The sequence below is a fragment of the Bos indicus genome, chromosome 13, assembly GCF_029378745.1.
Source record: "Bos indicus isolate NIAB-ARS_2022 breed Sahiwal x Tharparkar chromosome 13, NIAB-ARS_B.indTharparkar_mat_pri_1.0, whole genome shotgun sequence".
Lineage (NCBI taxonomy): Eukaryota > Metazoa > Chordata > Mammalia > Artiodactyla > Bovidae > Bos > Bos indicus.
Genome location: NC_091772.1, coordinates 39,841,531 through 39,859,211, shown reverse-complemented (window position 1 = coordinate 39,859,211; position 17,681 = coordinate 39,841,531). Strand labels below are relative to the sequence as shown.

Genomic DNA, 17,681 nt, shown 5'->3' with positions numbered 1-17,681 from the left:
CTCTCTGGCTCTATCTCTCTGTTTCTCTCTCTCTCTCTGTCTCTCTCTATCACTCTGTCTCTTTCCATCTCTCTGTCTCTCTCCATCTCTCTGTCTCTCTCCATCTCTCTTGATCCTCTCTGTCTCTGTCCCAGTGCTTTTGGAACCAGTCACCACGCTGAGGAGAAGCTCAGTCCCATGGAGGGGCCGTCTGTGATTGTTCTGATCAGCATCTCACCTGAGCCTGATCTGACACCAGCAGCCCGACAAGCGGGGGGACACACCTTTTCTATGGCTCCAGCCCCACCCAGTCCCCTTTCATCCTCAGGAAAGACCTCTAGGGATTCCTGCCCAATGAGCTGGCTCCCACGCTAGGACCACAAGAGAGACGCAAGGATGACTACTGTTGGTTTAGGTCACTCGGTTTGGGTGGCTCTTTATGTAGCTACAGAAACTCTGAAAGTTTGCAGGGGCTGGAGAGGGGTGGCAGGGAAACTGCGACTGTAAGCTCATCACCCATCACCTTTCAGACCCCAAGTCCCCCAAAGCTGGTAGCTCTCCCAAGGTGGTGAGTGAGGTTCCGGGGACCTACTTACGGAGCAGGGGAGCTGGAAGGGCTTGGTGGGCGTGGTGAAGCTGGCAGTGTGGATGGGGTCAGGGTACAGCCCATTGTTCCACTGAGCCAGCAGTGCGTCCCGGTACACATTCACCCCTGCAGCCTGGAGTGCGTCCTCTATCGCGCCCTCCACGGCGCAGTCGTTGATGCAGGTGATGATGGATGTGGGTGGGTGCTTTACCAGGTGGATGCAGGAGCCCCTGACCCCCAGGCTCAAGAGGGTCTCCACAGTGGTGTATGTGTCAATTGAGTTCCCATAGATGATGATGTTCCCTAGAAAAGGGGGCAAATTGCTAAGATACATAGCTTAAAAAAAAAAAAACCCAATAACCTTATTAGTCAAGTGCTAATGATGCTGAATTACTCCCTCCAACCCTCTCATTTTTTTTCAGCTGTGGGAAGCCAGCGGTGTTACCTAGCAACGGCAACCAAGATAATTTAGCAAAGAATGGACACACAACATCCCACAAAGTAGTCAAGTACTTTTAACACACAAGTAGGATATTCGTTTATGTACCTATAATTTGAAAGTTGAAATTATGCTAAATGAAACGGTCAAAAATAAAACCTTTTATCTTGCTTTTGTCCCCTACTTGCTATACTTATTAAGGGGGAAAAATGGCGAAAGTTTGCAATAAATGCAAGTTCTTCTTGAGTCATGAAAAGGACAATGGTTAAAAAAAATAGTCATGTGCATGATGGTAAGGACATTTTAATACTTAATTGTTGAATTGTGTTGATTTCAAGAAAACTTTTTTTTTGAAAACTAAAGACTAGAACATTCTGCTTTGCAACAGATAATTTTATAAAGATTCAAATCCTGAGTTTTACAATTTAATGTGTTAAGACCTAGCGAGAGATTGATGGGTATTCTTTTGGTGAGGAAAAATAAAATCATAAAATAATCTCGAAAGATTTCTACTGTGTGAGAGCACTTTGATGATACAATTTATTTATATTTCTTAAAAATATTACAGAAGTAATTACATATGCTCTTCTGATGATGATATAAATTTTAAGATCAATGATCCTATTATATGAGTGAAATGTATTATGTGCTATTCATATGTTATTTTTGACATGGAATTGGCATTATTACCTCTTCACAAAGAAAGAAACTGCTGTGGACTCACATTTCAGGCAAGCTGTAACAATTTTACCACAAAACTTTACCTCTCTTTTTCCTTCTGTTTGTGAAATGATATGAAGAGGAATTTTAAGAGACAAAATAAATGGCAAGTGTATTTACTCAATTTTGTGGAATAAATTATGCAAAAATCAAACTGAAAGGAGGTATAATGGCTATCTTACTTGCCTAGAAGAAAAGGAACTGGAATCGCTTTCAGGCATTTTTCAGAGCTCCTAGGAAGTCCTCGCCTACTTCCTCTTCTCGAACACGGATGGCCAAGGGGGACAGAAGCCAGGGGCAGGGCCCCTCCTCCCCGCCTTCCCTAGGACATTCTGATCTGGGGGCTCTGATCGCCTCCCCGTTCAGACTCACTAGTGTGACATTCCTGAATAAGCTGCATTTCCCTTGGCTGAAAGAGCCAACATTTTGTTTAAATTATTGAGGTACCCACCTGCTGCAAAACGTGACTCCTGGAGGTTTGACACGACAAAGGAGTAGCCCGCCAGGAGAGCCAAAACTTGAACCTCACATTGTCCAAATTTGAGGTCCTCTGTCCCTTCTTTCAAATATGCATGTGAAAACAGCATTCACTTTCCGTGAAACAGGTTAAGCGTTTAGGCCCCATGCAACTCAGAGTTTCATTATTTTTGCAGTTTCTCCTTCATGTGGGCTTTTAGCAACTATTCTGCTTTTTCATTATAGGCTCACAGGCTATATATAGCAATGCCAGGCTGCTGGGGTCATTAGAGAGCTGTATGTTTAGCCAGGGTTGCCCACAGATTGTAGGCAGTTGGAGAGTCTGAGGACTTCAAAAGATAATACTTTTCATAAAACCTCTCATACTTAAATTAGATGTCTCTCTCTCTCTCTCTCTCTCTCTCTCTCTGTATGTATATATATATATATATATATATATATATATGCTAACTTCTAAATAGTTATCTTTTGGTTTGTCTTTTAATGTAATTCGAAACACCTCCCCAAACATGAGACTTTGGTTATTGTAACTGTTAGCTATTGTCACAATAATACTGTGTAACAAGCTACCCTCAAACTCAATGCCAGAAAACCAATAAGCTTGTGGTAGGTCAGCTCACAGGTCTGCAGGCTGACAAATGCTGGCTGCTACGGCTCCAAGCTATGGTTGGTGTCAAGTCGGTACCACCATGCCTCTCTCAGCCTCTTTGGACCAACAGCAACCTGAGGCATATTCTCTTTTGGGAGCTGTGCAGGAGGGCAGGCATGACTGCTCAGGCACTTTCCAAGGCTCTCCTGGCAACAGCCACTAACGTTCTCTTGACCAAAGCAAGTCAAGTGGCCACACCCTCGCCCAAGGGGGTGAAGCACGCTCTGTCCACAGCAGGGATGTGTGTGTGTGTGTATTCATTGAATAACATTCCAAAATCATTGTTACTCTGGGCACAGTACTCTGTGTGCCTATGCCTACGTGAGGCCTATGTGATGTCATCCAGAATTTTCATCTAAACATGTTTTACTGATCATTTACTTACATTGTCCCATCCCACAAAACAGTAGAATCCCATTAGAATTTTCTGCTACCTAAATAACAAGTCACAGGTCAAATCACATCCCTCCATGAATATCACAAAACCCGATGTTATGAAGTCAGCCTATTATTCTTTGCCAGTTCAGTCCTTCAGCTTTTAAGCATTCCTACTCCAGGGTGGGAGGCGGGGAGGGGATTATTCTTTCCATTATCTTCGTGCAGTTGTGACTTAGTTCTGCATCATTTCCAACTTTTACTTTGCAAAAAATTTTTAGATTCAATTCCTGTTTATCTCACGACTCTGATATATCAGGCCCAAGGTAGGCATTTTTAATACACAAGCCCTTATTATTATTACTGTCAGTAACAATAACAGAATTGTTATCAATAACATTGGCTTCAGGCAAATGCCTGTAACTTTTTCATAAGCTAAAAGTAAAAATATAAGTATGAAGACAATTCATAGGAGAAGCAAAGTCTTATATTTTGGGGCATCCCCAGGAAAAAAACCCAGAAGATAAAGAGTTTGATTGTTAATGTATTCATTTCAGGACAAATCAGTTTAGGTAAAAAATATGACTGCTTGTATTTATCAGCATAATTTTACTTGCATGGATGAGGTGGAACTAGAACTTTTTTAAAACTACTTATTTCTTTTTCCTTTTTTGGCCATGCCACATGGCATGTAGGCTCTTAGTTCCTGGACAAAGGATTGAACCTATACTCCTTGCAGTGGAAAACTAGGAGTCCCAACACAGGACCACCAGAGAAGTCCTGGAACTAGAGCTCTTAAAGCCCCCCTGGGCTGGGCTGTGGCTGTGATCGTGTCTGGGCCCCAGTAGAGGATCCAGCCTCCAGCCAGGTGAGGCTTCCAAGGATCAAAGATTGTCTCTACCTGCCTTCCTTGCCATCACTTCCCCAGTGATGGGTAAGTGATGGGTGGACTTCAGGCTCACCCTGCCCACCCTGGGGCTTCACACAGAGCCTCTCTACAACAGGTAGGACAATATGCTTCCTAGACAGATGTATGGAAGAATGTTTAGGCTTTATCAGCTTGCTGACCCGAGACTAACTAAGCGTTCCTTTTGGGTCCTCTCAATGTTTACTGCGGGACACCCTCACTCTGGCCAGGTTTTCCTACTATGCCCTTCTACTTGCTGTTCACTACGAAGTTGGCACCACAAGAAAGACTGAACCAGCCAGAAGATGGATTGTACACTTGAGATCTGTAAGACAGAAACATGTTAGATCTGGCTACTGGGTTTCTCTTCCAGCCCACAAAATCCTACCCAGTTCTAAATGTAACCCAAATTGTGTGTGCCTCCAGCACAACAGTATAGGGTAACTCTCCTAGTGTGCTGGTTCTCATTGAAACCCAGGACCAAGGATATTTTCCAGGGAGGTGAGCCCCTCATGTGACTACCGTGCTGCGGACTGTTGGGTGGATCTGGGGCTGAATCAGGGAGGGAAGATGGAGGGGGAAACAACTGGAGAAAGAAAGGGAGGGGGTGGAGTGAAATAGATTGTATCATCTCTGGCTGAGTTAGAAGGAAGAAAGGGTTTAAAAGTAGGTGAATGAGGGACTTGCCTGGAAGTTCAGTGGTTAAGACTCTGCTTATATAGCAGGGAGTGCGGGTTCTATGCCTGGTAGAGGAAATTATGCTGCATGCATGCGTGTGTGCTAAGTCTCTTCTGTCGTGTTCGACTCTTTGTGACCCCGTGGACTCCTCTGTCCATGGGATTCTCCAAGCAAGAATACTGGAGTGGGTTGCCATGCCACCCTCCAGGGGATCTTGTCTTTTACGCCTCCTGCATTGGCAGGCAGGTCCTTTACCACTAGCGCCACCTGGGAAGCCCTCATGCCTCATGGCTCGGCCAAATAAACAAATAAATGTAGGTGAAAGAAAGTGGTTGTGGGGTGGGAGAGGGGCTGGGGAAACTGGGCCATAAATAATAGCAGTGAAAACGACTTTGTAAGGGCTACACTGAGTCTGCCAGTGTGTCCGAGCCTGAGGGGGCCAGGTGGGGTGGCTGGGGTCCCCCTGGTGCAGAACACCCTGATGGCTGTTGGGGTGGTGTGGGAAGCAGCCCCAGGGTATGTGGTACCCGCAGCATCTGTCATCTACAGTGGGCTTCAGAGGTCAGACAACTCCAGGTCATTAAAGATTCATCCAGCTCATGAAGTTCTACCACTTCAGTGCTGTGTAACTCACAGAGTGTTTGCAAATATTTAGAAGGAGATGCATTCGTGTATGTTCTTTGGAAGTGCCCCTGCAGGTACGGAAGAAACAGAGTGGAAAAGCTTAGGATGTCCCCCTGGATATCAGTTGTATGCTAAGAGATCCGTTCATTGTCTTCTTTGCAGCTCAGTTTATTTAATAGATAAGAAACAACCAGTCTCTGCACTTCATTTGATGGCTGACAGAGGAGAAATGGCAGGCGGTCCTACTTGGAAACGGCAAATGGTAACCGACAGTTAGAACAGACTGGGTTGATTTTCAAGGAAGGGTGATGGAATAGAACTGCAGCGGTTTTCATGGGAAGCTGATCTCTGTTGTCCCATTTAGGGGATAAATTATGCATTAGGGAGATTACAGAGCTGAATCAGGAGGCGGGGTAAGGGGGACAGAGGGGTAGTAAAAAAAGAAAAAAAAAGAAGACAACCCTGGAAAGCCCCTGTAATTAAAGTTGGCTGGAAACAGCACCGTCTCTCTCTCATGCCCACCTGCAGTGACCTTTGGGACTGAATGTGCAAGGGAGCTCCCAAAGGTAAGGGGGGCTTCCCGCGGCGGTGACAGCCCAGCTGGGGGGAGGAGGGGACATGGTGACTCCAGTCACCACTCCAGTGAGCTGTCACTTCTCCATCTGAGGCTGAAAAAGCACTAAGACCTGCTGTTTGAAATGTTGCCATGAATGGAGAGGTGATGTTTTTGCTACTCTCTTGTTTGACGCTGTAAATGAACACATGAGCAACTCTTATTGTGTGACCAGCAAAACAAGCTAAATACACCCAAGATACAGAGATGGGAGGAAGAAAATCATCCCTTGGAAAGAAGAACAGGGAAGGAATTTCTGATCTGACGTTCTGGCCAGGAAATCACCTCTCAAGAGGACAGGAAATAAATTTAGGAATTATGCACACAAATATTAATAAGAATTTTTCTTTGTAGTAATTGTATTTTTAAGACCAGAGGAAACAAGAGTTACACATTAATTTCTGTACTTGAAATGACTTCTATCCATGTATATTTACATATTCCATTGTATTTTGATGAAGAATTATAGTTCCTTTTCCACATCAAAAGAAACAGAATGATTACGACCAGAACAGACCCAGGAGAAAAGTTTACGCTCTCTAGAAAACTGAGCACAGAGAGGTTAAGTGACAGGCTCCAGGTCACACAGTCGTAGATGGTTCAGCAGGATTCAGACCTGCCAGGTCTGATTTGAGAACCAGGAGGGCATGGCAACCCACTCCAGCATTCTTGCCTGGAGAATCCCATGGACAGAGAAGTCTGGTGGGTTATAGTCTGTGGGGTCGCAAAGAGTCAGCCACAACTGAAGCAAATTAGCACGCATGCATGCTCATACCACTACACTGTATTTGCAGATGGATATAACATTTGAATCAGTTCTAATGAGGTGGATGAAACTGGAGCCTATTATACAGAGTGAAGTAAGCCAGAAGGAAAAACATAAATACAGTATACTAACGCATATATATGGAATTTAGAAAGATGGTAACCATAACCCAGTGTACGAGACAGCAAAAGAGACACTGATGTATAGAACAGTCTTATGGACTCTGTGGGAGAGGGAGAGGGTGGGAAGATTTGGGAGAGTGGCATTGAAACATGTAAAATATCATGTAGGAAACGAGTTGCCAGTCCAGATTCGATGCACGATGCTGGATGCTTGGGGCTGGTGCACTGGGACGGCCCAGAGGGATGGTATGGGGAGGGAGGAGGGAGGAGGGTTCGGGATGGGGAACACATGTATACCTGTGGCGGATTCATTTTGATATTTGGCAAAACTAATACAATTATGTAAAGTTTAAAAATAAAATAAAATTAGAAAAAAAAACTTGTTCTAAATACCTATATTTTAAATATATATATATATATATATATATATATATATATATATATATATATTTGACTACTGTCGTGTTGGAGAAGACTCTTGAGGGTCCCTTGGACTGCAAGGAGATCAAATCAGTCCATCCTGAAAGAAATCAGTCCTGAATATTCACTGGAAGGACTGATGCTGAAGCTGAAACTCCAATACTTTGGCCACCTGATGTGAAGAACTGACTCATTGGAAAAGACCTTGATGCTAGGAAAGACTGAAGATGGGAGGAGAAGGAGACGACAGAAGATGAGATGGTTGGATGGCATCACTAACTCGATGGATATGAGTTTGAGCAAGCTCCTGGAGTTGGTGATGGACAGGGAAACCTGGCATGCTACAGTCCATGGGGTCACAAAGAGTCAGACATGACTGAGCTACTGAACTGAACTGATATAACACATTCCTAAAAAAATCCCTCTAACTGGCATTTTATCTGTATAATTAACTTCTGGAAATAACTAGATAATGAAAGAATTTTCATAGATATCAAAGAATATTTATAAATTATGAAAAAAACACTCACTTAAAAAAACATTTTATATCTGTGAATAGACCAGAGAATACGCTTTTTATTTTTCATAAGTTAAAGCATAAGATTTCCATGACCCAAGCCTGACCTGTCCCATGTTGCTCTGCCAAATGAAAAAGGAAGAATATATTAGATATAGCATAACAAGGGCTTTGTTCGGTGATTCATGCACTGGAATTTTAATGTTATACTTTTCTTACAAACATGCTTTTAATAAGGCAGTAAACTGTATTTAGCTAAAGATGAAAATAATTGATCCATTTCGGGCCATTAAGGCAGTGGATTTTTTTGTACTTTACTTTCATCCTACTTTTCATTTTCATGGAAAGTACAGAGGTAATAGCAGTTGAATTTCAATTAGTTTCAATTAATGCCATAAACTGTTATAATGTATTAGGCTGCTGGGTTCTATCTGAACCCCCGCCCCGCCAGCTAAACCCTCCAGGTTTTGTTTGCTGTTGAAAGCCAGTGATGTCAGCTCTTCGTCAGGATGCTGGAGCAGTTCTAATAGTTTAGGATAATTTACATCTATAAACCCATCCAACTCCAGAGCCCCCAAAACAATTTCCTTCAGACTGGACTCATTCCATCACAGAACAACTGTTTCTCCTTTGGAAGCAGAGGGAGGTATGATAAAACAGAACGGGGGTTGGAGGGGGGAGACTGGTGATACTTTAGGGGAGATGTTTGTGCATTTCCAAAGAGCAGAAATTCAGAGGAAAGTTAACTTCCTCTTAGTTAAAAAAAAAAAAATTCATTGTTTCTGCTACCTAGAATCCATCTGTCCTTCTAGAACAATCTCTCCACCATCCTCAGAACAAGCCCCTCTTCTTGAGTCCCTGGGCTTCAAGTTGGTCCTGGACTGTCCCAGGATTCAGGCTATGATTCTTGGGTGGACATTTGACTCAATCCCCACCCATGAGACACAGGAGATTTTTTTCTCACGGTCTTGGCCGAAGCGCCCTATCCTCGGTGCCCGCCTCCCTCCAACCCCACCCAGAATTACCGAGAAAAAGGAGAATTAGCACGAGGGAGCAAAAGCTAACTCTGATGAAAAACGTCCACATTCTTTCTGGCGTAATTAGGGACCAAGAGCTGACAGGCGGAGTGACGGTAATGGATGCGGGAACAAAACTCTGCTCCTCCATTTCATGGAGTGCCAACTTCTAGTTTCCTGCTTCAAATGCCATCAGCCCATTACTCATGTGGAAATAAGCTAGATGCGGTCTTGTGCCAACAGGACCACCAAATGGATCAAAGGTGGCTGCTTCCAGCCCTTCCCCGCCAGCATGGTGGCCCCCACCTCCAACCCCAATTCACCCTGCCGTGAACACCAGAGATGAGGGTTCTGCAGTGCTGTTGCATGCACAGCATCACCCTTGGGACCCCAACCTCTAAAAAGCAACCAGTTAAACCTGGACCGAGCTGGACACTTAAGTTCCCCCCTCACCCCTCCACTTGCCCATCTCATTGCTGCCCTTCACAGAGTCTGCCCGACCCCAGTTGTTGGGCCATGGGTTTTGGATACAAGTCAGACGTCCCCAGCCTCTCTCTTCCTTTGCTTATCCTGCCCTCCTTTAAGGCTGAGCCAAATCCTCCCTCCTTGGGGAAGCTGTCTCCAAACTTCACATTCTCCTGGGCTCCCATGAAGGCCATGGTGCCCCTCTACAACCAGACAGTTGCCTGGTGTACACGGATCCCTATCTTTTGTGTAGAGACCGTGCTAGACTGCACTATCGGTAGGACGGCAGGGGCTGAGATGTACACCCGGGGAACCTTCGTGCACAGCAACAACCCCATCGCACAGCAGTAGTGGTGGTTATATGACTGAACTCTTACCATGTAAGAGACATGACCCTGAGTTGGACGTGAAATAGCTTATTAATCTCGTTTGCTCCTCACAGCAGCCCATGTGAGGAAGATATCTGGAATGGGACTAATTGAATTCATCTGAATAGGGCTCTAATTATGGAAAAACAACAAAGAGAAAGAGCTTCCTCAAGGCAGGGGGTTAACGTTTTTCTTCCCAACTTCTCTTAGAGTCCTCTGAAAAGGCTCACTAGCCTAAGTTGAATGAACTTGGCTGGATCGGTTTCTCAGATGCCTTCCAGAGCCTGGGCCGGGCCTCTGACTGTTTAGACGACCCACTTGGGAGATGCCCCAGGAGTATTGTTAAGCAATGGACCTGGAAAGCAGCCTACTTTTAAGATAGGAAGCTAATGTCTACCAACTTCCTAACCTGTTCATTCGCAGACAAAAACAGGTATGAATGGGTTTTATGCAATGGCTAATAGGAGACATTCTTAAATCTTGCAAACCCATTTATTTCCCTCTAAGTGGGTACCAGAATGTCACCATCTTTGACCACTAGTTAAGGCAATGCGATAGCATGGATGCTCCTCCCCCATTTGAAAGCTAAGAACTTTTTGCTTTGGAATTTCTAAGTACTCTGCCATAAGCATTCGGAGTTAAGAACTTGCATTATAGAATATTGTACACATTGTACACTCATGAACACAGGCATAGAAATTCTTCTAAATATGTTAGCATTCTGATTCCAGGAATAAGGATATATGAATTTTCATCTCGACCCAGTAAGAATTATTCCAAGATGCAAAGTTAGTTCAGCATTCAAAAATCAATTAAGTTATGGACTCTGTGGGAGAGGGAGAGGGTGGGAAGATTTGGGAGAATGGCATTGAAACATGTAAAATATCATGTATGAAACGAGATGCCAGTCCAGGTTCAGTGCACGATACTGGATGCTTGGGGCTAGTGCACTGGGACGACCCAGAGGGATGGTATGGGGAGGGAGGAGGGAGGAGGGTTCAGGATGGGGAGCACATGTATACCTGTGATGGATTCATTTTGATATTTGGCAAAGCTAATACAATTATGTAAAGTTTAAAAATAAAATAAAATTTAAAAAAAGATACTTTTAAGTGGAAAAAAAATCAATTAAGGTAACTCAGCAAATTAACAGAGAAAGGAGAAAAAATTATTTATCACCTCAATAAATGCAGAAAAAAGCATTTAATAAAATTCAGCATTTATTTGTTGGACTGCAAGGAGATCCAACCAGTCCATTCTGAAGGAGATCAGCCCTGGGATTTCTTTGGAAGGAATGATGCTAAAGCTGAAACTCCAGTACTTTGGCCACCTCATGCAAAGAGTTGACTCATTGGAAAAGACTCTGATGCTGGGAGGGATTGTGGGCAGGAGGAGAAGGGGACGACAGAGGATGAGATGGCTGGATGTCATCACTGACTCGATGGATGTGAGTCTGAGTGAACTCCAGGAATTGGTGATGGACAGGGAGGCCTGGCGTGCTGTGATTCATAGGGTGGCAAAGAGTTGGACACAACTGAGTGACTAAACTGAACTAAAAACTAGAAACATCTAAAAGGCATACTTATAGATGAAAGTGATGTGGAAACTTTTCCACCTAAAATAGGAATGAGACAAGAAAGTCCACAATCACCATTCTTGTTCAACTGGTGGTCACTGACAGGGCAATATGGCCAAAAAGAAGGCTTAATAGGTCTACAGAGTAGAAAGAAACTAAAAAAAACAAAAATAACTTGCATTGCCACATGCAAAGGCCATTTTCTTGGTCAAAAGATTCCTGAATCCTAAACTCTCAAAACAGCCAACAGTTGATTAAAATATTACATTGTAATAGGACTGAGCACATTCCTAAGACATAATCATATTTTGTATTGAACCACTGGTTTTTGTGTTTTCAGCAAGTTTAAGTTACATTTTGAGGTCTGGACTTGATGAAATGGGTCCCTGGTGGCTCAGCTGTTGAAGAATCTGACTGCAGTGCAGGAAACCTGGGTTGATCCCTGGGTCGGAAGATCCCCGGAGAAGGGAATGGCTACCCACTCCAGTATTCTTGCCTAGAGAATCCCCATGGACAGAGGAGCCTGGCAGGCTATAGTCCATGTTGTCGCAAAGAGTTGAATGTGACTGAGCGACTAAACAACAAAGACAACGATGTCACAGATCGTATGGATAAAGGAAGGGTTCTGAAAACTCTGATTCACCTATTTTTGTAAATAAAGTTTTATTGGAACATGACTGTGTTCCAATAAACAGTGTTCCAAAACAGTCATGCTCATTCACTGACACATTGTCAGTGGCTGCTATCTCGCTACAGCAGCAGAGTTGGGTAGTTCGAACAGAGACCATATGCCCTGCAAAGTCTAAAATTTTTACTGTCTGGCCCTTTATGGTAAAAGTCACTGATTCCCTAAGTGTACTTAGGTCATAGGGCAGTGATTAAAGAACAACTAAAATATTGAAACAGGTTTAAATACATACAGATCCAAACTGAAAATAATACCAAGTGTTAATGCAAATATTAAAATACTTCATCAAGTTTTAATCTGGGTTCCCAGTATACAGCTATATATATGTAATTACATATATGTGTGTTGGAGAAGGTGATGGCACCCCACTCCAGTACTCTTGCCTGGAAAATCCCATGAACGGAGGAGCCTGGTGGGCTGCAGTCCATGGGGTTGCTAAGAGTCGGATATGACTGAGCGACTTCACTTTCACTTTTCACTTTCATGCACTGGAGAAGGAAATGGCACTCCACTCCAGTGTTCTTGCCTGGAGAATCCCAGGGATGAGGGAGCCTGGTGGGCTGCCATCTATGGGGTCGCATAGAGTCAGACATGACTGAAGTGACTTAGCAGCATATGTGTGTATATATATGTATCTCCCACACCTGCCCAAAGGTTCCAGACCCCCAGTTGGTTTTATGGGTTATTCCTGTCTAATTTTTAGATGCAAAGTATTTCTGACCCCAGAAAAATGTGGAAAGCTTCCCCAAAACATTTTGTGAGACTGGCATACCCTCAATTCCAAAACTTGACAAGTCGAGCATAAAAGAGAAAACAGGCCAATCTCACGTATAAATTTTGATTCAAATAACCTATAAGTATTAAAAAATTGAATTCAGTAATGTATTGAATGTTCTTTGATATCTATTTCTTTATTTGTAATGAAATAAGTGTAGGAACTTGAGAGTTAACCAAAAAGTTCCACTAAAAATTAGAAGAAAGTATATAATTTAATATATTAATTATAATAACTAACATTGATTATAACAACTAACATTAATTACAATGTGCTGTGCTAAGGTGTTCAGTCGTGTCTGACTCTTTGCGACCCCCATGGACTGTAGCCCATCAGGCTCCTCTGCCCATGGGATTTTCCAGGCAAGAATACTGGAGTGGGTTGCCATGCCCTCCTCCAGGGGATCTTACCGACCCAGGGATCAAACCTGCATCACTTACATCTCCTGCACTGGCAGGTGGGTTCTAATTAGTCATAATAACTAACATTAATTATAATACTAACAAGATGAAATTATATTTAAATAAATACATTACATAGATTAATATATTTGATTGGATATATACTGATTCCCCATACTCCTGTCACTTAGTGATCCTTCTATCCCTGGACTGAGTTGAAGGCTGGATTAGAAGACCAGCCCATTGCAGGTAGTTTATAACCTGACCAAGGCCCTGATCCTCTCTGTGCTTTCAGTAAAATGAGGAGGCTGCAGAAAGTCACCTCTAAAAGTGGACTCCCGGGTTTCAAGACAAACCGGCAGCGAGGCCCTGTTCTGGTTATTCTATTAGTCGAACAATTTCCATGAACCCAAGTGGGAGAGAGGAAGACACTTAAGACGACGCTTCTGAGTGGCAGAGGCATTTGTACAAATGCTTTCCCCTCTCTTTTGGATGCAAAAAGTGGCAGGCGACTCGACTGTGAGCGTCTGTGGGAACGACTGTGCGGGCAACCACGATGGAGAACAATGGGTGGTGAGAGAAAAGAGCCCTTACGACTCAGACCTTTCTTTTTCTTCCGAGGTCTTTTCAGCCTCACAAAAGGAGACATATTTTCCATATAATTGCTAAACATGTTTGCTTATTAAATTATTCTTTAATTAGTTAATGATTTTAGCCATGCTTTGCTCTTCGGATATTCATTTCGTGTAATAAAATAATTATAGATAATTAAACTATCTCCAGCCCTTTTCTTTCCCCCGGCAAACATGCTGGGTATCCAAAAATGACAACAAGTTGTAAATTAATCTGGAAAACAAAGCATGACAGATGAATGATTTGGTTGGAATTAATTAGGCACTAATTATACACTGGAACTAGATGAAGAATAAGACTCATTATGGAAAGAAAACGCTGTTCTGAAAAGATGCACGGGAACCAGCATCCTTACCTTCGGCCGTGATGGAGTTGTTCTTGATCCAGGACAGGGCCCTCAGGCAATCCTCCTCATCGTTGAGGGTGAAATGATTGCAGGGAATTGGGCCGGTGTACCGCCGCAGGCAGCTGTTTGAAACCTCTCTGTTGGTCGGATGGAGGCTAATATCCACCTCCGTCGGGCATGGGACCTGAGGTGCATTACAGAAAGATGCTTATTTCGGTGGTAACAGGTGAAGCGTTCAAACAGTAATTAATTCATTGACTCACATAAAGAAAGCAATGCCCAGTACAGGTGTGCCTTTTTCCATCTCCAGATAGAATCAGGTTGTAATTTAAAAAACAACAAAACAAAACAAAAACCAGATGGGTGAAGTGGCCACTTGGAGCTAATTCTCAAAAGGAACTGCCCTGGTCATCTTGATGCTGCATAACAAATTATTCCGAAGCTCGGTCATGAGAAACCGTTAGGAGGCTCCCAGGTTCTGGAGGTCAGCCATGCAGACAGGGCCAAGGTGGGGGACAGTAGGTCTTTTCGGAGAGCTCAGCTGGGAAGACCTGAATGCTGAGGGTACAGACTTGACGGCCAGGGGCTGGAATCACCTGGAGATGAATTCAAGCCTTTTTCTTTCCCCAAGAAGATAGGGTGGGTGTTTAAACAGATGACAAATCATTATCAGCCTGTGTCTAGAGGTTGGTCCCAGCTGGGGCAGGGGACATGATGCCACATGAACACCGTGTGGCTTGAGGTCCCTCACGACTGGGTGGCTGGGTTCCAGGGCACACGTCCTGGGAGAGGTCAGCAGTCCAGAGGGCTCACAGTCTTCTTTAACCTGGTCCTGAGGAGTCCAGCAGGGGCTCTCCTGCCAGGTTCAGTCACGGAGCTCATCATGAACAAATCATGGCTCATCATGAAGCTCTGGCCAGGGTCAAGGGAAGGGAAACCAGGATCCACCTGCTCCCATAGGCGGGACGGGGCCATGGAAGAGTCTGTAGAACTGCATTTGATGTGGCCATTTTTGGTAAAAAAACAAAAAACAAACAAAAAAAACCTGCATAGAAGCAACTGTATCAGGGATTGAAAGTCAAGTGCACAGAGGGTTGAGGCGCTAAATGAGGGAAGTGGGCTACCACTTACTTGTGAAAATTATTGGCTTCTCTCTCACTTTTTCAAAGAAGTATTCCTCCCCAGCCTTGCCCCCTCTCTCTCTCCCACTCAGTGCAGAGCCCTTCCAGTATAATTCCTGTTCCCTGACTTTTGACACAGACACGAGTGAAGACGGGTGCTTTCCTCTGCCATAGGGAAAGGAACAGCACCACATGATCACAGATGCTGGCTGGCTCTGGTCCTCATTGTCCAGGATGCTGTGATGAGCTGGATGGCCCGGACCCCAGCCACAGTGTTCAACCTTGACTCAGCTCCATCCAGTCATTGCCAGGGTAGTCGTGGGGTTCTGGTTGGCCAGATACCATCTCTCAAGAAATGCCAGATACTTGGGTCTTTTTTTATGTGGACTCTTGATTTGTTCATTATTTTGGTTCAAATGAAAATCAGACAGGCGCTGTCATGGAAGCCAAGTTAAAGGGCAGAGTGAGATGAGTGTGCCTGGTGGCCCCCTTGCTGCCCTGCTGGGTAGCATTTGGCGGCCAGGTGGAGATTATGGGAGATGATGAGGCTGGAACCCATGGCGAAACACCCAGGCAGCCTGGCTTTTATCAGAGAAGCCAGTGTCCTGCGCGCTTGTGGCCTGAGGCCTAAGGGTATGAGACCAGACTCCTACGGCTACAGAGGGCAAAGTGTTCACTGGCTGCAGAGACCAACATGGGCTTCAAAGAGTCTCTTCATCCCCTGAGGACCACCGGCAACCCCTGGCCATGAGGGGGATGTGAATGCCGGATGGTTGCCTGAGCATGTGGGGCTTCACTAAACCCCAGATGACATCTGGAGAACTTGCTGGTATATCCTTCCTCAAGAGAAATAGTAAAGTCTGACTACACGACTGTGATGTATGTAATTCAATTTCAAGTGGGACTAAAGAACAAAAAAACAGAATCAATTTTTAAACCTGGATGTCTTTTCTCTGTGAGGAGGCTGGCCAGAAACTATGGTCATTTATCACAACTAAAGGGCTTCCCAGGCAATGCTAGTGGTAAAGAACCTACCTGCCAGTGAAGATGTAAGAGATGTGGGTTTGATCCCTGGGTTGGGAAGATCCTCTGGAGAAGGGCATGGCAACCCACTCCGGTATTCTTGCGTGGAGAATCCCCACCGACAGAGGAGTCTGGCGGGCTGCAGTCCACAGTGCCGCAAAGAATCAGACACGACTGAGGCAATTTAGCATGTGCGTATGGAAATGGCAACCCACTCCAGTGTTCTTGCCTGGAGAATCCCAGGGACGGCGGAGCCTGTTGGGCTGCCGTCTATGGGTCACACAGAGTCGGACACGACTGAAGCGACTTAGCAGCATGCATCACAACTAAACTTGTGGTGGCAATCTCTTATTAGCAATATAATTTATTTAGCAATATGACGGTAAAATTCTGGTATTAATCACACTCGCGGCCGGTATAAAGCAATCCACCGGGGGCTTTGGTGAGTGACTTAAAGTGCACAGTGTGGAATACTGTGCCTTAGAGGTTTTAAACTTTATCAGAACTACAACAAGGATTGTATTGATAGTTAAGATAAAATGAAATTGGGGTAGCATATCAGTTTAGTAAATCATGCTTTAACAAATCAGGAAAAATCCTTGGCAGAAAAAGGCAAAGCTGAAGCGCAAACTGAGAGCTGTTCAATTTATAAAAGAACTTATCATTCCAGATAGTGTGTGCTCAGATGAAAGAGAAAAAAAAAACACACACAGAAAAGAGGGGAAAAAGGAATAAGGTCAAAAATGAAAATCAGTTTGCTGCAATCCTGTGATGTAACTGTTGCCTAAAGATTCGTATAATTCTTCTGTGCACGAAGCAGGTGGAGTTGTTTTTGCACATTTCTAAACTATAAAGAATTAGAAATTAAAGGGATAACGTATTTTCATATTTGCACAGTGGCATGTCACAAAACAGGCAAAACTCAAGCTAAGTTTTTTAAGCTTGGAATTTTTAAGTTCCCAAACTAGTTAAGTTGCCCACACAGAGTTTAGCAGAACTCGATACATCAGAAAGGATATATGGGGGAAAATCATATGATGTCGTCAGTGAAAGGAGGGAGTAAAGTTCAATAGGAGGCCATTCAATGTAGAAGCCCATCCGTACCAGCTCCCCAAAGCAGAGGTTCTCTGCCACCACTAACCTGGCACTGAACTGTGACTGGAGAGAAGCAGGGGACTTCCCAACCACTCCAGTGATTCGGGACTGAGCATCACCTGCTGGTGGGAGCCTGTTGGCCACCCTGATCCCAGCAAGTTAATTAACATGGCAGCAGAGGATGCTGCTGGCCTACCCATTATTCTATCTCCCTTTCTTTCTTAGGAATGGATTCCTGGGACATATGCCCAGTTGGAACATTTCCCCACTTATGACCTAAGAAGTCAAGAGAGATAAGCAGG

At 44.1% G+C, this 17,681-nt stretch overlaps 1 protein-coding gene across 4 annotated transcripts in view; it reads right to left on the bottom strand.

Annotated features, from left to right (window-relative positions):
* Positions 1–17,681, bottom strand: part of CFAP61 (cilia and flagella associated protein 61) — a 247,992-nt gene that overhangs the window by 57,720 nt on the left and 172,591 nt on the right. For 3 of the 4 annotated variants that reach the window (XM_070802104.1, XM_070802105.1, XM_070802106.1), the window contains 2 exons: positions 14,150–14,327; positions 576–868 (listed from right to left, as the gene is read on the bottom strand). In XM_070802104.1, the coding sequence (XP_070658205.1) occupies positions 576–868; positions 14,150–14,327 (471 nt within the window). The remainder of the gene's footprint in view (positions 1–575; positions 869–14,149; positions 14,328–17,681) is intronic. The other variant, XM_070802107.1, reaches the window with a different exon arrangement.